The sequence below is a fragment of the Nesoenas mayeri genome, assembly GCF_963082525.1.
Source record: "Nesoenas mayeri genome assembly, chromosome: 5".
Classification (NCBI taxonomy): Eukaryota; Metazoa; Chordata; class Aves; order Columbiformes; family Columbidae; genus Nesoenas; species Nesoenas mayeri.
The window spans coordinates 25,670,279-25,693,065 of record NC_137548.1 but is presented as its reverse complement, the minus strand read 5'-3'; the positions used below and the strand labels follow the sequence as shown (position 1 = coordinate 25,693,065).

General features: G+C 51.0%; 1 protein-coding gene across 1 annotated transcript in view; it reads right to left on the bottom strand.

Annotated features, from left to right (window-relative positions):
• Nucleotides 1-22,787, bottom strand: part of LTBP2 (latent transforming growth factor beta binding protein 2) — a 72,565-nt gene that overhangs the window by 29,825 nt on the left and 19,953 nt on the right. The window contains exons 4-8 of the mRNA XM_080344912.1: nucleotides 9,645-9,826; nucleotides 8,197-8,367; nucleotides 6,424-6,624; nucleotides 5,461-5,729; nucleotides 3,795-3,897 (exon numbers count right to left, since the gene is read on the bottom strand). Coding sequence (XP_080201038.1) covers nucleotides 3,795-3,897; nucleotides 5,461-5,729; nucleotides 6,424-6,624; nucleotides 8,197-8,367; nucleotides 9,645-9,826 — 926 coding nt within the window. The remainder of the gene's footprint in view (nucleotides 1-3,794; nucleotides 3,898-5,460; nucleotides 5,730-6,423; nucleotides 6,625-8,196; nucleotides 8,368-9,644; nucleotides 9,827-22,787) is intronic.

The following is a 22,787-nucleotide window of genomic DNA, read 5'->3' as shown; positions in this document are numbered from 1 at the left end:
GTCTGTGTTGACCTGCAGCTTGGGTCTCAGTTTGGTTAAAGTTTCCATGGACCATCTGTTGACCTTGATGCAGCATGTCCTTCTCCACAGACCACTGTATAGTATGTGCAGCTTCTTCACCAGTACAGCTTAAATACCCTGCCAGTCCTTTGGCTTCCTCCCAGCCATGTCCAAGTGTCTCTACATCAGCTTCTTCCTCAGTCTCCGATTCCCTTTTCACTGTCATTCTTCTCCAAGTTTTACCTTCCAGCTCTTGTGTCCTATCTCTCTGTTCAAGCCTTTCAATGTGTGCTCCAGCACCTCCTCCACGTACTAAAGACCCAGGGGAGTCATTGGATGTCTCCATCTGATTTATTCTATCTGGCAGCGCAGCACATTTCATCCAGCCATCTCCAGCTGGAGCTGAAGGGCTGCAGCGGCAGGGCAGCATGCAGGTGTCCTGCCACTCTCTAGGGCCCCGCCTCTGGCTCATCTCTTTCTTTCACAGGTTGGGTGACAGCCTTTGCCCCAACAGCTCACGGAGCAGGGTCTTGGCTCTCCCCTTTCTCCCAGGGCTGTCACTGACATATCCTGGGGATTTCATCTTCAGTTCTTATTTACATGAGCAACAGCAAATTCCCAGAGACTTGTACTATAGCCTGCTTGAATAGCCATGTCTGTGACTACTTCTCTGAAGGGGCCTAACAACATACACCCTTCCAGCATCAAACCAGGCAGCCAAAAGCCTGAGCAGAGCCTAAGAAAACCTCTGAGACTAATGTAACACCTGCTACAGGGATTCCTGGCCAGGTCACCCCACCTCTCCTTTAATTTTGAACTCAGCTTTTAACATAGTCTCCTTAGGATGCAGACAAAGCATTCAAGTGCCTTGGCTTCCCTGATGCTGGGCAAAACATAAAAAAATAGTGAGGATTGGTCATGGCAGGTTCTCTCGGACAGACGTCTGCCTCCGATTCTTCTTCTCTGATGTCTTTCTGCACACAAACACGTACCAAACATGAAAGCTGCAGTCGATGGAGACATCTGGACGTATCCAGACTCTACTAACAATCAGTGTCTCGGGCAGACAGTCAATCCAAACAAGTTCTCCATTTGTCTAGCTTTTGCCTGGCTGCACTTCTGTACATTTGTAAGTGTTTACACTGAACTAGCTTCTGCCATTTCTGTCTCTGGTTGCTGGAATCAAATTCCCAGTGCTGTCAAGTCTGCTTCGGTGCATGCCTCCCTGGGACGCACGAGTGCAAGAAGTTCTCTCCAAAGACCACAGTGCCAAGAAGAAAGCTGGAAACATCCACTGGACATGTTATCTCTGTGCACGAGACACCAGGTCACTGAACGCCCAGTGAATTTAAGTGAGCAAAACACAGGCCAACAAGAGCAGGAGACAGAAAGCATGTAAGTGTGGGATGTGGCCTACAGGCAGGAATGATGTGGAGTGATGCCTTCCCACAAGACAGGCATGGACCTGGGAGCCCTAGCAGAGGAGGCACAGGGCAATGAGAGGTCATGGTACTCAGCGGCTCTGTTTGAGTAGTAAGATCATGAAGAAAGGACTGTTTCCCTGGCTCCACTCTGGGGTGAGATCTCCTGTCTGAGAAGACAGCGCACCAGAGAAATGCATGCCAACCACCTGGGCTTCTCACTTCACAACAGCCGAGCTCCTTAGGCTGCCTCTACTGAGCATCTGCCTTCCAGCTCTATTCGCTGGCACTGTGCGGTCCCCTGCATGTGGGGCTGGTTACAGGGCAGTCAATCAGAGGTACCCAAAGAAGGAAGATACTGATTCACAATTAAAGAAGATCAAAACAGCCACTTCAACTAGCCTGAACTCCTGATAAAATCAAGAAGAGCCATTTGGGCTCCAAGGGGGAACTTAATCACCCAAAGCCAGAGGGACTGAGAATGTGATTTTCTTGTGGCACAGGAAGATGGAAGACCCAGGGGGATACATTTTTCATATCTCCATGGAATTAATCTGAAAAAAAGCCAGACAAGCATCTGCCCACTCAATGAAGACCAGCAGTGACAATATCCCTTGAGTTTCAGGTGCTGTTAGGACACAGGGCTTGTGCTGAGCTGTGACAGTGGGACTTGCTGGCATCTGGGAGGCATTTCTTAAGTGCACTTGCTCTGCTGGCTGGCTGACTGCAAGGAGCACATCGGGTTATTTCATGCCCATTTTCATGTCTTGGAAGCCTGTGATCAGAGACACATTTGGAAGCCTGAAGGTCTAAGTCCAGCAGAGCAATCACTGCTGCAGCTCTGGCCGCTGAGTGATACATAGCATCTGGGCATGGAGAAAGAGAAAGGAGGTACATACATTTTTCAGCCATGTGCAGCCTAACTGAAATGTTAAGCAGCCACCCTGCTTCCTAATGGGGGGGATCACAGAGGGACAGGGCAAGTAACAGGAGGACTGCTGTGAGATGGGGAGGAGAAAGTGTGACTAGGGATGAGAAGGTTTGGGACAAAGAAGAGGTGGCTGAGGCCTATGTGGGTCATTTCTTTGTTTATCCTGAACCTGGAGACTCTACGGTCACCCACATACTGCATGTGCCCAGGGGTCCCTTGGAGCTGGCACAGGAACAAGGGCAGTCAAGCAGCAGCACAGCCTGGGGTCACAGCAGAGCCATGTAGAGCAGGAAGATGAAAGCAATCAGAGCTCCCCAGATCTGTGCTGGGTTTCAGGATGCTGACAACCTTGTCTGTGATTGTGAGGAATTGCGCTCCAGCCAGCCCTACCCCTGGCTGAGGAGGAATCAAATCAAGGGAGGACAACAAGATGCAAACAGCTCTTGGGAGTGTGTGTGTGAGTGAGCAGGAAAGCCTCCAGGCAGAGCTAGAAGACATCAACACCATACTTGCTTGCAATAAACCTGCTGCCTTGGACACCTCCGTTCTCCTCAGGAGTCAAAGTTTTCTGAACCATGGGCTCTGTTCACTTCAGTCCTTCAATCCAGTGAAGGCATATGAACCAGCAGCCAGGCAGTGATAAAAGGGTGTAGGCAGGGGAGAGGTGAGCAGCTCGCTGCCCGTGTTGCATGGGACATGAGCACCTTGCTCTGCAGTTGACCTGGTCAGCACTGGCTGCCCGTGGGGCTGCCTCCCTCCAGCGAGGAGTCCTTCAGCACAGCCTCTACACCGCAACGCGAGATGGGGGCTGTGGCACAACGGGCCATGCCCGTCACAGAGCACCCCGAGCAAAGCAGCCGAGGTATCCCCATCTCCTGCTGGATCAGCTTGTCCATCTTCTGCACGCAGCAGAAACAGGGCTGGAAGCCCATGCCCCTGGAACGGACCCCACGTGCACTCCTGCCAAATGTTTGATGTAGTGTTATTTCCAGAGCCCCTGCCAAGCCCGTGTTGGGCCCAGAGCAAGCCCGTAACTCTATAGGGCCAAGTCTGCAGCCTCCTGCACCAATCTAGGACTGCACCTTCTAAAACCATGGCTACTCTTTTCCTATTTCTCCCTCCCAGTGGGCCTGGCATGGTGGGAACCACCAGCTGCACCAGAGTTTTGCAAGTTTGAGGATAAAGTGCTGAGCCTGGGGCCAGCGCCCAAACCAGAGCACTCGTTGTGGTGGCAGTGGAGCAGGCATGGCCCTGCATACTGCCCTGGACATGCCGTCTGTCCCCAAAGGCCTTGGGCAAAGGAGAACCACATGGCAGGGGACCCGTGACTCTGCTCCATGCCTTCTTGGCCATGCAAGGCATCCTGACCATGTGTGCTTGCTGAGGGTGCGGGCTGTGCCTCAGGCTGTACCTCACACTGTCCTGGCAGCAGTAGCACTCACCTGGCCGGGGGGGACAGGCCAGGCACCAGTCTGCACCCCAGAAGAGCCCCACGCTGCCACAGCAGTCCTCCAGCTTCGTCAGCCCTGGCAGGGGGTTGGTGCACTGTGGAAAGAGAAATGGAGCATCAGGCTTCTGCGGGACAGGGAAGGGACATGTGGCCATCTGCTGCAGCCGGCTGGGGCAGCAGTGGCAGGGCCAGCACAGGAGATAACAGTTTGGGGGTAGAGACTGGCACAGTCCTCCTGGCACAGCTCCCCATCGGGACACTGCGGGACCCAGGATGCAGTTTAAGACAGTAAAGAGTTGTACAGGCAGAAGAACACAAGTCTGACTCAGCTGCACCCCTCAGAGGGAAAGGGGACATCAAACGGAGCAGGAGATGAACCAGATATGATATCACGAGGCAAAGCCCTTGGATCAGCCCTGTGCCTGGCCGATCAGCCAGTGAAATGGGTGTACCACTCCAGCCCGGCGGGGAGCTTGCAGTCAGGCACTTTCCTTTGCTTAATGAATCTCTCTCTCCCACTCTGATCGCTGCCCCCCGGCAAGGCCCTCTGTATTACAGGCTTCCCCATCAGAGTGGAGCCGCCATGGCCCACAGGCCAGAGCTGGCCCACAGCCAGGCCTGCGTGGCCGCCTGCCCAGCGCTCACATACCAATCGGCTGGGCTGCAGCTGAGCGGGGAGAGGAGAGCACTCACCCGCTTGGGTGAGGTGTGAGCACAGCAAGGGCACCCCCCATCGCCCCACTCACCCCCCACAGAGCATCTCCCACTGCCTCTCTGGGCATCCATGAGTATCTCCATGCATCACCATCTGTTCCCAGAGGCAGAGAGCCACCGACTCCCCACGAAGGAGCAGGGCTTTTCCAGCCCCAGGGCCTGATCTCATTTATTTTTTGCGCTAGGGAACAGTTGAGATCACATCCCACTAGGAATGGCTTGGATGGGAATGACTGAAGGGTGGGATGGGAACCAGGAGCAGCCCCCCAGAAAGGGCTGGGGAGCAATGGGGAGGGGGCTGAGTCCCAGGCTGCCCAGCCACGGATCTCGCTGAGCACGAGCTGCTCCAGGGGAGCACACAGGTGTTCCTCTGGGTGCCAAAAACCTCCAATGCTTTTCCAGTGACGCAAGAGAAACATATGGGGAAAGACAAAATAAGCAATTACGATGACTGCGGGACAAGGGTGGAAAGCCCCTCACGTGCGTTTGCTTCCCAAGCCCCGACTGAGCTGCCCAGGAAGGCACCGTTCCATGGAAATCAGACTTTCATTTATCGTCTGAGAGAGAAAGGAATTTTCCTATGTTTTATATGTTTCCTACAGTAATCACAGAGCGTGGCTGTAAATGTTGCTATAAATAGGCACCCTTTTTAAACGAGACTGTGTGTGAAAGCCATCAAGTCTGGGCTGTGCTGCCCCAGGGCACAGCCTGGTCAGGGCAAAGCAGCAAGGTCTCTCTGTTGGGCCAAAACAAGGCATTTTCTTCCCAAGTACTAACATATTGCTGTCCATGTCCACAGCACCTGGATGATGCCCACACTGATGCTGAAGAGCTTCACGCAATGAGAGTTCACCCTCCCTGCCCCATAAGCCAATGCACTTGTACCCCAAACAAGGAGCACATCTCCACACACACACTCCAATACTTGATGGGTGACACCTTACCTGCCCATGGAGAGCCTCCCGAAAGCACCTCCCCAGCAGCCCCGGGGCTCTCTGCTGCTGCTGGCCACTCTCGGCAGCAATGCTGTTGCCGTTTCTGTGGGCATAGCTGTACCAGGGCATGGTGGCCAGCTGAGGTACCAGCGCTGCCTCCACGCTGTTCTCCTCTGACACCTCTGCGTCACCCCGCACCCTGGCCACTTGATGAATCTGCACAGTGGCTTCTGGAGGGTGGTTGATGTGGACGTTCACGAGGGAAGGGTTTAGAGAACCTGGAATATGAGTTTATAATACAGTTGTGACAATCTGGCAACAATTTGGCACCCAAAGAGCATCTCATCAGCAACCAGTTCACAAGGGAGGAGAGGTAGACTGAACCCACCAGGAAATCTAGAGAAAGACTGCATCTAAGTGAAAATACTTCTCTGGCCTGAAAACAGGACAAACCTACCAAAAACCTCTACAGCAACCTGAGCCCTTCAGAAACTAAGGGAACCACTTTTCTAACAACCTGGTCTGAAAAGCATAAGGACCTAGTGGCCTCTTTGGGCCTGTTAATGAAGATCTGAGGAGCACCCAAGTAGGAGGACTCAGAAATATAAGGGAGACCAGGACTTCTGGCAGAGGAACCCCGCACCAGTCAGGAGCCACCAGCATGGGAAGTGTTGGCAAGGATGACTTTTTTAACCGTGCTCCAACACAGAGTTTAGGAGTTCAGAGGATCTTCTGACTCGACACCCACTTCTCTCACCCATGCCAGTGCTAGCCACATCCATCCCTTGCTCCCTATAGCATTTCCCCCATGCTTCTCAATTTCTGCTCCCACCATCTCAGTTGCCTTTTGGTCCCCAGCAAGGCCAGAGCACGGCCTTGTGAGAGCAAAGCATTGGTCCAAGGGCTCCTCTCTATGGCAGGTGCCCTGGTAGGCAGAAGAACGTGAGGTCTGGAGCCCCCAGCCATGCTCACCCAGCTGGTTGGACAAGGGCAGGGTGTAGGTGGAATGCTTCATGGAGCCACCAATCTGGGTCTTGGGGGATCTCCCTCCTTGCTTCTTTTCCAGAGAGGGAGCCGGCAGGTGGCAAAATTTCCCTGTGGAGTTGGAGGGACACCAACACTCGTCCCGGCCTACGCAGCGCCCTCCGTTCAGGCAGGGGATCTGGCAGAAGTCTGCAAGGGAAAGAGAAGTCTGCTTAGCAGAGAAACTGAGCCACTGCCTCTAGCCCAGGGGCGGCTGGTGGGAGGCCAAGCAGCTGGGACTGGGCCCCTACTAGCCCTGCGATGCCTGAGGAGCAGACCCAGCACTGGGGTCAGCATCTGCAGCCTGGAGGCAGCGCAGGGTCCCTGCTGTGCATCACTATCCAGCAAACAGCAGGTGGAGGAGCTGGGGTCCTCCCAGCATCGAAGGTGATAGGTCCTCTCATGGACTCTGAGGCCTCAGCCGTGCCCAGCGAGACAGTCCCCCAGAGCCAAGGTGGTGGTGCTGGCACAGTAGGATTCCTTGGAGTGGGGCAGGAGCTATGGCAGCCACACATGACCAAGTCAGCACAATTCCTTCTTGTCTGCATCACCCCCTCCCCACTTGGTAGGGTTTTTACTCCCAGCCTAGAAGGGAGCTCAGTGGGGATGGAAGAGGCAGAAGGAGAGAATGGGCAGAGAGCCATGTCCTCAGAGCCTGTCTCCTGGCTAGCCCTGGCCCTGCCAGCAGCTCAAATGGGAGACGCATGGAGTGGGACACAAACTGTGAGCAATTTGCCTGCACAGGCTCAGAAAAAGCATCCACAGATGAAACTGAAGTCACGTTTCTTCTAGCCTCATCAGATGCTTGGTGCAATCCAGAGCATCTCTCAGTGTGAGTGACACTCAGACAAGGCACGGGATTTCCTGGCAGATCATCCTGACTCATTTCAGCGTGAGATGAGATGCTGCGGCTGCACATCCCAAGATGGCTTGTTAGGTTTATCCGCGGGGATGAGCTTCCACCCTGCTCCAAGCTCATTTGCTCAAGGCCAGCAACCAGTTTTGGGGTGAGCAGACATATCTTTGGCTTGAATCTAGGCAGAAAGTCCCATCAAATTTGCATCAGTTGGTGTTCACAACAGCCAGACCATGAATTCTCTCAGTGTTAGAAGAACTTGAGAGTTACAGAGGCTTTCAGAGGACGAGTCCCACCAGGGTCCTGCAGGCTATTCCCACCAATTGGCTCCAAGAGGGTGTGCCCAACCCACAGCTTGGTATCACAGTGACCTGATGAGCAATCCCAGCAGCTCTGAAAGGCGAGCAGAGGTTTCAGCAGCCCTGTTTATCGGAACAGCTTGCAACCTGCAGCCAGCTCTCCTGGCTGCCACATGAGTGAAAGGAGAGAACAGGAGGAAATTAGGTGATGAAAGTCAGCCCTGAGACTGGATGCCAACAAAAGCAGTGAGCTGGCTCTGAGGAGGAGGGGGTGGCGAGGCTTGGCGGCAGGCCTGAATCAAACACATGCATTCCCCATACCTGGGGGGGATGGAAATAGAAGTTGCTTGCCCAGGAAAGAGAGTAATGAGGCAAGGTCTGTCTTCCTCCCCCAAAGACAGAGTAAGCCCCAAAGACCCCAGAAGACCTCTTCCTAGGCACTGGGAGAGGGCATCTCTTCCCATCTCCATATCAGCCCAAGCCCTCAGTCTTCAGAGGCAGGAAAGGCAGAAGGAGGAGAGTGGGGGAGCAGACAAGAAGATAGGCCAGGGGCCTTGGGGTGCTCACAGATGCGGAAGCCAGACTTGGGGTCGTGGTCGTGCCCGCCTTGGCTATAGAGAGTGGTGGTGTCTCCTTTCTCGCAGCTGTTGTAGCAGCGCCCGCTCCGGCATGTCTGTTTGCAGATGGTGGGTGTGAAGACGATTTTTATCTTCCTAATCTTCTCTGTCAGGTTGGCCCCTATGAAAGAAAAGGACAGTGCTAAGTGGATACAGCACCTCCAGGGCATGCCATTGGTAATTCGCAGCTCAAGCTCCAAAGCATTCCCAAGCAAGGAGGTATCTGTGTCCCTCCCTGGTGCCATGTCTCTCCTTGCCCATAGCTCATTCCAGCCTGTCCTCTGCTCCAGCATCAGTAAGGGTTTGTCAGCACATGAGAAGTGGCCAGCAGCATGCTCTGCCTGCCCAGATCAGTGGCATAACTCTCTGTGAAAGGATACACATGCATTAATTCCAGTGTAAAGAGTTCTGCTTTAGACAATATTCCTTCTCAAGCCATGTCAGTAGCCAGGAGACAGGCTGCCCTTAAACCACTGGAAGACTTTCCACATGAGCAGCCACACTGGTGTCCATGAAAGAGTGCATCAGGGCTTGAGAAAACCAATGTCTCCCTGTAAGAGTCCCCTAACCTCCTGCAGTTACCTGCTGTCCCCTCCTCATCCCTCACCATCCTCACATTAGATATGGGGGAAATGGCATTCAGAGATCTTGGGGGCTTGCACAAAATGGACGACAGGCAGAACTATTGTGTAACCATGAACCAGCTGGGTCCACACCACAGTCCTCCACCCCTGCTCAGTGAGATAGTTGTTTCTGTGGTGCCTCCCTTGGTGTGCTCACCCCCAACTCACCCCATTTCAATCACCACTTTCAGACATCACTTTCAGATTACAGCTTCAGACAGGCTCACAGCCCTACTCAAGAGCTGAGATGCTACGGGGTGCCTCCTTGGGGAACCATGGCTTAAGGGGGAGCCAAGCTGCAGAAGACAATTTGCATCTGTGCTAGCTGAGTAGCTGCTGAGGCTCTGCCTCATCAACTGCACGTCCCAGCAGCCTGGCCTGATCCCTGCTCATGTCAGAAGGCAGCAAGGGGGCAGCCAAAGGGAAGAACTAGATGTTGGTTGCACAATCTAACCTTGAGGGCTGCTCAGACTGAGGAGGAAGCCAGGAGACACCATTCCTGCAGACAGGGAATCCCCCTTCAAGGCACCATGCTGGGGTATGTTCAACACCTCTGAGGGGCATCTGTCACATTCCCCTGGCTCCTCTCCCCTGCCATCAGCATTTTGCTCCCCTGATCTGTCCTTCTTTGGTAGGGTCTCATTCTCTGCCAACCCCCTGCAATGCCCATGCTGGCCTTCCCTTTCCATCCCACTCAGTGACACAGTCCTGAGAGTCCCGGGTTTCTTGGGCCCTCCCCAGGCCACGAAAAGAGTGAAAGCCCTGGAGGCCTTACCCCTTGCAGACAAGGTGTGCTCCTGGGAAAAAGCATGTGGCCCAGAGCTGCTCTGCTCATGTCCATTCCCGTTGGGGAGTGCATTAGAGGTGAGTTGGCCATTGCTGGCTGGGTAGCGCCGGACAGTCCGTGATGGCGCTGTGTGCTGGGGGGAGACAGGAGAGCCAATTCTGCTCTGCGTCCTGTGGAAGAGAAAAAAATGAACCAACACTCATCCCAAATAACTGTGCTGACCTGCAGTGCCTGTCCACCAGGATGCCCTGCAGCAAACTTCAAACCTGCAATGCTGAGCTGCCTGAGCCACCACCTGGACACAGAGCTCTGCCTACCTGGGCAGGGTCCCACTCCTCACCTGCCTTCGGTCATCACAATGGCACCATTTCACTGTAGGGACTGTGCCCCACACCCTGAGCCTGGCAGAGCACAGTGCTCACCAAGATACTCTCCCCGGACTGTCACATCAGGCTGCCCCACCAGAGGGGTGCCCCATCTGCCTTGCAGCACCTCTGCCTGCCCATCACGCTCAAGGGCTGCTCCTTGTCCCACCACATCCCTCCCCCACGAAACCCAACTAGCTCCAAATCAGTTCTTATGGTGGGAGCTTCACAGCCCCAAATGAGCACTGAAAAAACAGTGAGACAGTCATAAGAGAAACCAGGCCAAGCAAATAAACAAAACTTGCCCCACAAGAGTCACAAACAAGAGAAAATGACCAAGAACCCACTCCTGTAAGTGCAGTTACAACTTTCTGCAGTAATTGCATTTATGACTTTCAGTGTTTTCTGGGGACTAAGCATGGAGAAGCCATCCAGCTCACAAGGTCACAATTCTTTCATTCTGTGGTAAAGCCACATAGACCACTAGGCAGAGCTCTTTGCATTAAACTGACACAACAGCACATCTCGCTCTATTGTACTCACACCCATTCCCCTTTACTGACAGGCAGCACTAAGCCTCCAAGAGGGTGCTGCGTGCTTACCAGCAAATGTGTCCCTCACTCTTGCCTACACCACCTACAAGGAAAAAGGCTTTAGTACACCAGGCCCGAAATAGGTTGGCTGCCAATATGCTCTTTCAGTTTCTTTAGAAGTCTGTGCCTTGGATTCCTCTGCAACCCAACCTGAGCACTGATAGGTCATCTGAATACCCTTTACAACACCTCCATCTCTGACCAAAAGGCTGGGGCAAACTAGGTCCGTCCCACTGAAGTGCTCAGAGAGGTCCATCCCATTTTATGGTTGTCGCCACTTTTCCTATCACAGTCAACATGGGGGAGGTGTTTCTAAACCCAACATGATCAGATGATCCAACGAGAGCTGGCTGGCAGCAGCTCTGACATCCCTGGCTTGGATAGCTTAGAATAATGGTAAGATTTGAGGACATGGAAAGGGAGCTAATGCCGTGCTGGTATTCAAACAGGTCAAGCGCAATACACAAGGTAACCGTCAGCCAGCAAGCCTGAAAAGATGATGCACAGGTCAATTAATTGGGAACTAAAGGAAAGGAATACAGAAGTAAGGTCAAGTCAGCGGAGTTTATGGAGAACCACTCTTGTCAAAGGAGTCCATTTTCATCATTTACCAGAATTACATACACACACATCGACACACTGAGAGCCCATGCTATTCCGATAAAAAAACAAACAGGGCAGTACAATGTCAATCAGGCACATGTGAAATGAATAACAAACTGGCTGTGTGACAGAACACAAGGAGCAGTTGTCGCTGGGGAGGGAATTAGATGGCTTCCAGGGTGATCAGTACGAGCCCTGGCACGATTCAAGGATTTCATCTGAAAATAAATATTTTTATTTCTAAATAAGCATACGATTGACATTGATAATGTGTGCTGCTGACACAAAAATTTTCAATGTGGTGCATTGTGATGAGAACAGAGCAATCGCACAGAGCTTTTGGATCACTGTGGAGGGCAAATCCATCCAAGCAATATGGGATTTTAATAGAGCCAAATGCAGAATTACACTACTAGGAAGAAGGAATGCAGGCAGCAGCTGCAGATAGAAGGAGACGATCCTGGCAAACAGCAATTTTGAAAAGATTTGGTGGGTAATGACAAGCGATTAAATATGAACTGTCGGTTCAATGCCCTGACACCAGGGCAGTGAAAGACTGCAGGAACGGGGAGGTATTTTTGCCTCCCTATATATCCTCATCACAGCAGGGTGTATATATGCTAAAATACAACATCTAGCTCTGATGTGAAATATGTCACATCTTCTAAGGGATGTTGAAAAAACTGAGATGATAAGGGAAAAAAACATGGCAAAAATAATTTGAGGGCTGGTAAAAATGCCTTTCGGTAAGAAACCTAAGTATTCAATCTTTTCAGTTTAGCAAGGAGAGATGAAAAGGTGCTCTGATTACAGGGTACAGGTTTCTCCATAGGAACAAAACACCGGGTGTAAATAGCCTTGTAATCTAACCACGAAACAACATCATCTGCAAACCCAAGCCAAGTGATTCTGTACTAGAAAGAGCAGGCTAGCTGTTTTCCTTCAGCAAAAAACACCCCACTAGTGGATTCTCCAACTCCTGATACTATCACTTCAGGAGAGGAAAGTGTGCTGGTGGGAGACGAGATATCACTGGAACAATACAAATATAATTAAATAAAAATGCATAATCTATGCTGTCCCAGAGGCGATTTTAGATTATCTGTTGATCTATTGATTGTTTCTGGCCTTGAGCTGTAGGAGTCCAAGAACAAACGGTTTTATCCCAGAGACAGAAGTCCCTGGTCCAGATACTCATAACCTGTTTCTAACACAGGATAACCTTGAGACTGAAGTGGCTGAGCTGCTATGGAGCTCTAGGGAGGCATGGACAGAAGTCCTGAGGAGAAAGCAGCGCAGGCAATCCATGCTGCGGGGAAGACGCCTGGCCTTGCAGGCTCGCAGACTGTTTGGAGTGGAGTCTGGCTACAGGTCGTTCAAGGATGGAGACAGAGCAAGTGGGATTGATCAAAAAGCACAGACGGATAACAAAATTATTATCTGCTGTTAAAAATATTTGCTGTCATGTTAAAATTGAGATCTAAACTGAGGTAAGGACAGCAAACAGTGCTTGTTTTTCAATAACAAGCAGGGCTAACAAGAGTAATTGCAGAGAAATGAACTTGATTTCAGTCCTATCTCACTCCCTACCAGCCTCTTTCAGAAGCTCTCCTGAGATTCTGCAGAGTACCACCTACCCCTGATGGCCATGGGGGCCAGGTGTGACCTATCCAGTCATTTCTGAGCTACTATTCCAGCCCTGCTGCCAGCAAATGAACTTCTGGTGCCTGTTATCTACTGGTTTGTTACCTGTTGTGCTACTGGTGGTTTTGTTAGTGCCAAAGCCATATGGAACTCTAGGGATGCCAGGTGAGATCTACCAAGCCCTGGAAGCCCAGGCTCATTTGTTGTCTGATGTCTGGTGAGAGACCTCAAGCATAGTCCTATGGGTGCACCTGCTTTAGCAGGTGGGTTGGACTAGATGATCTCCAGAGGTCCCTCCCAACCCCAACCATTCTGTGTGTGATTCTGTGTGAACGTTGCTGGGGTTGCAAGGTCTTTTACTGCATAGATGGAAGCACTGCAAGGTAAAGAGGTGAGAATTCCCCATCCTAGCAATGCTCACTGTCCTAGTGCTGCTCACTTGAGGGCAACTTCAGCCCTGAGTTTTGAAGAGTTGCTGGGTGAAGATAACTGGTGTCATAAGACAGTGAAATATCAGCTCTTGTGCCTGGAAATACTCATGTAATATCTATTCTTGAGGAAGGGAGCATGCTATGTGCAAGTACAGGGCTTGGCTGGGTGCTACCCATTGACTGCCTGAAGGAATTCCACCTCTTGGCTTTAGAGACAACTCCTGTTATTCCCAAGATCATCAGATTTTGGAAAAACAAAACCAAAACAAAACAAAAAAACCCACCAAAACCAACAACAACAACAACAAAAACAAAGCCAGCATATGAAGGGCTTTAAATAAAATAATCATTACCATTTCATTTACCAAGAAAAGTGGAATATACATGCTTACTGTGAAGGGCAGTGCCAGCTTCATAAAGGAAAACAGAGGAACATTACTCTATGGCTTGCAACACTTGAGGAAAAGCCATCCTACTGGGATCCTGTTGGCAAAGCATTCCAGTGTGTGTCACAGCACAGGGAGGCAGATTTGCTTTGAATTAATTTGTTTATTTGGTTCTATTCTAGGCAGATGAGCTCTGGGATTTGTAGACTGAGTTGAGTAACATCATCCTATCCCAGGCCACAGAGACCAATGGCAAAGGGTGTTTTTGCCATTTTGTCAGTTCAAATTCATTCCCAAGTCATGCCAAGTGGCTGGCTCATGGTTAAAGAATACAAAACAGCTTATCCTTTCCAAACCTTCAGAGTCAGTCCATGCTGGGCAGACAGGGACTGGCTTGCTTGAAGGGTCTGACAAAACAGACCTGAGCTCACCACATCAGCACAGACCTGGCCAGAAGGCATTAGCAACCCCTAACCATCTGGTGCATCTTAATATATGTGATGGGAGTTTGTCCACTTCCCAGGGATCCGTATTGCCACAAGTTCTTTCCCTGGTATGGCTGCCCTAAGGGTAAGAGCGAGGATGGAAAACAGATGGGGCAGTTCCAGATCAGCAGAGTAGGCAGCTTGTGCTACCGCTTTCCGTGCCTTCACCTGCTCAGGGAAGAGGCACTGAAGAGGCAGGGGAGGTTGAGACCTCAAGTACTACATTCAGGGATATTTAAAGTCCCAAGGCTTCACATTCATTCAGCCTTCCAGCCTCCCTCCGTATGGTATTACTCACTTCCACTCTCCCAGCCAGGCACGTGGCCAGCACAGATCTCTGCGAAGAGGCAGTGGTCTCTTCCTCCACAGGCGACTGCCTGCCAAGCAGCTGGTTTCCCTGCTCTTCATCTGTCAGAGCTGCTGACAGCTTTCTCCATGTCAGGCACAGTCTGTGGGGCAGAAGCAGCATGCAGACTCCTCGGACACCTCTCCTGAGATGTCCTGGGGCACTCAGCTCCACGGGGTCCAGCTAACAGCAGCAGTGGTCCAGGGGAAACACGGTCAGGGAGGCGAAGTAGAGGGAGCAGTGTTCTCCCTCCAGGGGCATGGATGTGTGTGCTCCTGCTGATCTCTAACAGGCTGATGACCATAGTCATCAGCACATGGAAAGTTTCACTCCTGTAGGCATTAGTTGCTAACCAAAATTAAAAGAGGTTCGGGATGGGAGGAAGCTATCCAGACAGACTGACCCACGCCTGCAACAGTTCAAAACTACCCAACAAGCACTTGTAGCTGCCCTCTTCTGAAGTGCAAGTCAAGGACCTAGACTCCCCATAGGCCCTCAAGGGCACATACCAGAAGTCAGGAGAACCAAGGGAGACCTGGTCCCTTATGTTCTAGTGCTACTCATCCCTGCAGGACCCAAGTGATGCCTCTATGATATCCAGCAAGGGAACTGCACACCTACTGCCTGTGTAAAAACATTTCATTTTAAATAGGTTTTGTTACCAGTTATGCTCTGCTCTATATTTACCTTAGAGACAGCAGGCTAGAGATGGTGCAAAAATGTTGTATTCCCTAGATACGATGAGTCTCCTGCCCAGTCCTAGATGATCCCTCAAGATGCCTGTTCCCTGCCCAGAGGAGGTGAGTGGTATCTCTCACCCTGTTGAGGACAGTGAGCAGAAGATGGATCTGGTAAGCTCCCAGCAACCGCACCAATGAACATGAGGACCCCTGTTTTTTGAATCAACACTTTTTTAAAAAAACCTGCAATTTCAAGATGAGGTACACAGAATCACAATAATCAAGTCTAAATCACTGAGACCATAGGGTCCAGAAAATAACACTGTTTTCTAAAACGCTGTATATAGAAAGCATTTTTCAGATCTCAGGCCACTTTCGATGATTATGGCTCTTTGGTTAAGCAAAAGCCACAGGGAATCCAGGTGGGTGTACAGCTGTGGCTTCTCTCAGTGACCTAAAGCCAGGTATCCTCCTTGGGGCTGGAGGCAAAGGTGGCATACTCTTCAAAGCACTTCCCTCCCCCAGCAGCAACACCTCAGTCTTTCCTGGATTTAGCTTCTATCAGCTGCTCTTCATCCAACTGTTGACTTTGGCCAGATGGCTGGTGAGCTGGGAAATGGTGTTTCTTTGTGTTTGCGTAAAAGAAACGCAGAGCCAAGTGCCACAGGAGTATTACTGATTTTTCCTCCAGCCTGCCTCGCCCTGTCCCCAGCCAAAGCCTGACTGACCATAGCAGGGTGGATGGCCCAAGGCATTGTGGAGAGAATGATCCCGGACAGTGCGGTCAGCAGGGAGGGGTGCTAACCCCAGGCAAAGGAAGGGCTGGCCAGATGAGGATTGGAAAATTATTCTACTAGCTGAAACAAATCTGCACCCTGCTGAGTGTCAAGGAGAGGATGACAAAGACCACAGAGACCTAAAAAGTAATTCCCAGGAGGGCAACAACAGAGTGGGATGGCACTGGCCAAAGCAAAACTGAAGATAAGAGACCCTCAGAGAAGAAACCATCTTCCCAGGGACCAGGAACCCCACCCCGGGGTCCGAGCTTAACAAGCTCCATCTCTTCAACTACAACCAGCCTGCTGCCTGGGACGAGACTGCTGCCTGCAGCCATCTGGCAAGGCAGCGTGCTGCCCACGGGGCTGGGAACAGGGTCCCGTGGAGGGAACCTGCTGCAGCAGCAGTATGTCCACCCCAGCTTCTCCAGCCCACAGACTGCACATGCGGCTCCAGGTTGAGGGGGCTCAGCCAGGACGGGGGCTGAGTCTTGCTCAGTCCCTGATAACCTGCCAGAACAACAGGCGGGTTCTCCCCTGGTTTTTAACACTGAACAATATACTTGGTGTCTATCTCGTCTGTCTGCCTGTCCCTTTGGCTAGACGCCCTCTTCACTTGGGGCCATGGGGACCAAAATCAATGATTCACTTCCCACTTTGTAATGCTCAGCAGTTGCTGATTTTCCACTAAAGCATCGCAGAAGAATGGGCAGCCTCAACACCAGTGTCTGTGTCTACAGGGAGAGAGAGAAGCAGCCAGGCTTGGAAAGCAGCAAATTGACCGCAGACCAGAAACTTCCCCTTTCTTGGACTCCAAACAGGTTCCTCAGCAGGCAGACGGGATTCATGGCTCTGTCTGCGGGCCCCAGAGCACAAGAGAGGCACTGCTTAGAGAGCACTCAAGTTTATCATCAATTAGCTCACAAACACGCTGACAAGGAAGACAGCTCTGTTAGGACTCAGGGAAGAGGGGGGGAAATCACACCATACAAGGCACCTGACTTCAAGCCCACCCACGTTATGTCCATAAATCTTGGCTCAGTTTGTTATGCCCACAGGCAACAGAGATAGCTCTGAAACCTGCCTACTTCAGGCTTCCTGCTGTCCCTCCTGCTGCTGCCTTCAGCCCTGGTACCCCCCATGAAAGTGAGGGAGACACCAAAGTCCTAAGCCCCCTGCTCCCCAGGGTTTGGTGGAAGGCAAGTGAAGTTCTCCTGCCCAGAAGAAGCAGCCACCAGCCTCTCCCAGACAGGATACTTTCCTGGCTATGCCGAGCAGGACCTGTGTACCATGAAAGCCACAGGACTGACCATCTAGGTGCCTTTCTGCTAGATTCACAGTCAGACACAGGCACCTGGACTGTCACAGGCACATTGAGGCAAGTGGCAACCCTATTGCTTAGTACAACAGATCTCAGCTGCCAGATTGTCCCTTCGTATGTTCACCTGCCCCCTCATCATGCCACAGGCACAGCTGACACATAGTCAGGTCATCAGGCAAGTAGGACAGGAGTCATCCACATCATCCCTCCCCTGTAAGACCTTGAGAACTCCTGTGGGCAGAGATGCCCCTCACAACACCCTTTGCCTTGGGCACAAGGACCACTGCAAAGCAGGACTGCACAGGTAGGATCAAGGACCGGGTTCCGTGCCCCACATGCACACTCAGTGCCGCTGGCATATGCCCAGGAGCCACCTCAGTCCAGCACCCAGGTGTCACCAGTGTCCCTCACCACGGCTAGCCAGAGGCTGTCACAGAGCCCATGTGGCTCTCATTTTGGGCTCTCTCCTGTGCCACCTTGCAGCAGTAACTCCAGCTCCCTGCTCTGACTGACATTTCCACCAGTGGCTGGCCGAGATTTCTCTAGATCTCTCACCACAGCAACAGATGTGCAAGTCCGTGGCACCATAAAGTCTCCGGTGTCTGCTCCATACCACCCAGCTCCTTCCCTCCACCACCACCACCCTGGCGTTTTCCTTCCTCTGGCCCCCAAAGTAATGCCGGTGCTGTAGGACCAACTGAGCTGGCTCCCAGCCCAACGTGTAGTGCATGAGAACAAAGAGGGAGAAGGCGATGGGCTGTGAACTCTATTTTTGTCTGCTCAGAAGTTGCCAGACACCACATAAATGAGCCTCTCTAAGCACACAGACAGCTAACAGGTTCTTTTTCACCAGTCTCTGGGGGTCTAATTTGCTCCTTAGCCAAAGTGACTGCTCACACGTCTCTGCACAGCCCTCTGCTAACATTAAATGCCCTTCCCTTGCCACATGTGCCACACATGCCACCTGCCACTCTGCGAGTGCTCTTCTTTGCTCTCATGTATTAGTGAGTAACTGACTCCCTGGCAGCAGTCCCACTCTCCATGCATGAGAACAGCACCTGCCTGGCCCAGCGAGGCTGCAGGAACGTGCCCTGCGCAAGGGCATAGCACGGAGCTGTCAGCAGGAGTAGCAGATTGCACCCTTGGCTGGGTCCATCAGACCTTAGTGCTGACCCATAAAATGGCCAGAACCATGACTTCCAAATGCCAAGCACGATGAAGAGCCGTTCATAATCTGCCTGTCTCTGGACCTGAAATGCAGACCAATGCCTCCCAGAAAAAATCAAAATGCAGCCTGTAACCACTGTGAGCTTCAGGTGGAGCCAGCAGAGGAACCAGGCCAGGCTCCTCAATTACAAATGCCACATCTGGGCCAAACCTCGCACACTTTATAGACTAAAACAGGGATTTAGAGGGGGAGGGAGGCCAGGCGAGCTACCACCCCTCTGGCAGAACTGCCCCGGCTGGCCTGCAGTGTGTGCAGAGAATGGCAGGCGAGACGGGCGGCTGTGCAGCCCTCCTGTCCTCAGCTCAGCCACACGCTCCTTCGGGCTGAGGCGGTGAGAAAGCTGCTTCAGCTGGCTCCTCTGCCTGCATGCAGGGCCGGGTGTTCAGCAGCATAATCAACAGGCATGGCACTGCTGCTGCCAGACACAGTTGCACAGCTGCTCTCATGCCTTGGTGAGAAAGAGAACCATCCAGAAGTGTCCTAACAGCTGCCATCACATGAAGGTCCCCATCAGTGCCACCATCTGACCACAGACACCAACCCACATCTGCAACTTTTGCACCATTACAAAGCCATGTGTCAGACGCTGTGCAGCGTAAACATCCCACAGAGTGTTCAGCCACCAGCCACAGCAAAGACCCCACTGCCCCTCTCCTCCTGCCTGTGTCCTCCAGCACAATGAGCAGCAGAGTCCTCCCTGGCAAGGGGAAGGACCTGTATTTTAGAGCAGAGGCATGCAAGAGGACAGGACAACATATCAACATGCTCTTGTGCCCACAAGCACATCGAGATCTCCAGCCCAAAGGGCCCTCTGTCTCCACAAGATACAACTGCAAGCTGAGGACCTGGCACACATCTAATGAAACCTGCTGCAGCGGCATCAGCCAGAGAAAAGCTGAGCCCTGGCCGTGGGGAGGTCACTAGTCTCCCCTCTATAGCCGGGAGAAAACAAGCACTCTTGGGTTTCATTTCCATTTTGCTGACTAGCAACACTCGCCCCCTCCACCAGGCTGTCAGCTTCAAAGTCCTGAAAAAAACACTTTACCCTATTCATCCTAGCGCCCACACACACCCTGGTTAGAGAGGGGAGCCAGCTACCTGCCCCCCACTTTGCACAGGACATGGAGAGGGCAGGCAAAGCCTCTCTCATCACAGGCATGTGAGCAGGATGAAGACCTTGCGGCTGCACACACACGCACACACACACACACACACAGGGCATGAGAGCAACAGGGTGGAGAGGAGACGTGTATAGTCCTCTCATCTGGAGGAGGGAAGGCTGACATCTACAGCAGGAGGTGCTGGGAAGTATCCCACTCACCCTGGGAACACTCTGCATCTAAAACATATTTTAAGCTAAAACAATGGTTGAACATCCAGCAGGGTGCCTGCCCATTGGATCTATTAGGTCTCCTCACATCTCTCTGCCCCCAGCCACACATGGGATTCCCTCACCTGCATCGCTCAAGCCTTAAGAGTTTTTGTTGGGATGTGACACTTCGCTGTCCACTCTCAAAGTCTCAGCCCTGTTGGGGATTGAGGAACGAGCATCCTTGTGGTTTTTATTCTGCGTTATTCTGCAGTGGCTCCATCCCTCCAAGTGCTCAGTAGCCAGAGGACTAGAGGACTAGAGGCTGGCTGGGGACCAGGAGTGCTCCTGGCCATGTATGGTTCACGACACCCCCATCAGGAAGAGATCTGGAGAAGCCAGAAAGGCTGTGCCTGCCTTGGCAGTGCCTGGGCTCCAGCTCCTTGGCAGCACAGCTACCAAGCGATGCAGAAGGCAGAGCTCCAGTGTCATTATCAACCTGTCATTACATCCCTGGAAGAGTTCATCACTTTGCTGTTATAGAAAGACTTGTAGCTGGAAAATTAGCATGGCCATCCTGTCAAGGCTACAGGCAACCTAATACACCCTGTCTGGCCGTTCCAGATAGCCTCAGCCTCCGAGTATGCTCCCCATCCTCCAAAGCCAGTCTTTGGCTCAGTTTTGCAGATGTAGGTCTATTAACCATTCCCCTCAGCTTCCTCCTCGCTTTTGTAGTTCTCAGAATTTCTTCCAATTTGTCAAGATCTTTTCTGGCAATAAAGAATACCTTGACTCAGTGCAGGACCCCAGGGTGCATGGGAAAAAAACTCTTTCAACTTGGGTCTTTTGCCTCCAAAGTCCTGAGCGCCACCAGCCTCTCATATGCAGCCGCACCATGTTACTCTCTGCTGCTTAATTTGCTGTTCACCCCTACTCTGCAAAATCTCAGCCTCCACTTCTTCCAGATTTCTTCCTCCCATGGAGGACTTTTTTCCTTCAACTGTAACAGATAATATTTTTCCAGCCTGAACCTCTTCTTAATTCCTGCCTATATGTTTAGTTTCTGCATGACCCTGACAAGAGCCTCCATGCAGTTGAGACAAAAATAAGGTGGTGCAGAGAGCAGGGTACCAAAGCCTTTCAGCACCAGGCACTCAGGGCAGCATTTCTTAGGATGCTTCTGAAGAAAGGAGAGGAGAACAAGTGTATTTATATGGAGACTTTTGCATCTCCATTTCAACTGCTCCTTGTATCAAATCAGCTTCAGTTCATCCCTTGTGTCTTGCTAACACTTGGTGATTTATGGAAAACACTTGAAACCAAAGAGAACAGCTTTGATTTTGCTTAAGTACCAGCTTAAACCAAATAAGGCAGCATATGGTCAGGTATGAGAAACTGCATATGCACAAGGGAGCTGAAAGCAAGCAGGATGGCAATCCTAATTCAGGCATTAGGGAAAAACTCTCCAGTGTTTGATCGTGTGGCCTTAGCACTCTTCTAACATCTTTCTTTTTTATACAACTGCTATATAAATTGTGTTGTCATAAATGTCCCAAATGATATATGTACAGTATATAAAATAGGCTATAAACTGGATTTTCTGTACTACCTCACCTACCATGTGTACAATGCATTTGCTCTGCACTCTGCTCTCTTGCTTGTAGTCTCAGACTAAGATGACAGCAGCAGCATTTTTCTTTCAGTTAGAAAAAAAAAAAAGTGCATTTGAACATTTTCTCCCAAAACCAAGAGGCTGAATTAAGCTACAGGAATGGCTCCCAAGGAGGTACAGACAAACCAGGCCTAATGTGAAGACCATATTTGGAGTTTAAAAGGAGCCTGAAAAGTCAGCTACCCTCCTGCTGCTCTGAAGCATATGCAACCCCCTAGAAAGGAAATACATATAACACATTAACCAGAATGGTGCTGACAGCTTTAAAACACTAGAAGATAGAGCAACTGTATCTGGTGCCAAGCTAGAGAAGGTATATCATGTAATTAAAAAATACAATTATTTTTATATAAGAAAAATGACATTTATGCTCCTCTTGGGTAGCTTGAGTTTTTCCTTTAGTCTTCCCAGCCAGCTTGCCAAAGGCTTTCAACTATGCCAAAGCAGCAGAGTGGCCGAGATCTGGATCTTATGGAGATCTCATTGTCCTGAGTGTAATCTCTTTTCACATATCCTCACACAGACTGGCACCTGCTTCTTAGTTTCAATTTCTTAACAAGGTCTTAGATATGTACTCAAAGTTGGCTCTGGATCAAGGAATGTAAATGCTTAGCCATCTCGTGAAAACTGTATTGTCCAAGCAAAGCACCTTAGAAAGCTGCAATTAGGGTTTAGCTGCAGTGAAAAAATATGCAATTCAAGTAATGATCATGAAGATGCCACAGTGGCAGAAGGCAAGGCTGGCACTAGTGTTTTACCCCAGGAATTCAATGCCACATGCTGTGGATCTCCTAGGCTGGTGCCATCACAAGCGAAGTAGGAAACCTGCCATGAGAATGCACTTACACAGGGGGGCTTCTCAGCCCGGGTCAGCCTTTATTTGCTGTTTGGGTATTAATAAATGGTAACCCTCATAAATGTAAAGTGAGTGACAGTAATAAGTGAGCAGAACAATGAGAGGTAAGTTCAGCAGGTACGTGGCTAGTATAGACCTCCTCCTAGTACTATATGTGTTGTGGACAAACAATCCTGGACACTCAGCAACAACCCAAGTAAGGCAGTAAGAAAGCTCCACTTTTTCTCATACATGTGGAAAGTTCAAAGCTGGCAAGACAGGAGGCTCCAGATTCTGCTTTAATAGTTAAGACAAATCTGTTTCTGTTTGGAGCAGCATCTTTAAACAGCAAGTGATCTTTCAATGAACTTTCATTTTATCTGCTAGTCCTCAATGACAATAAGGTAATCAAGCTGATTTTGTCAAGTCACAGACCTCAATGTTATGTTTCCAGTGG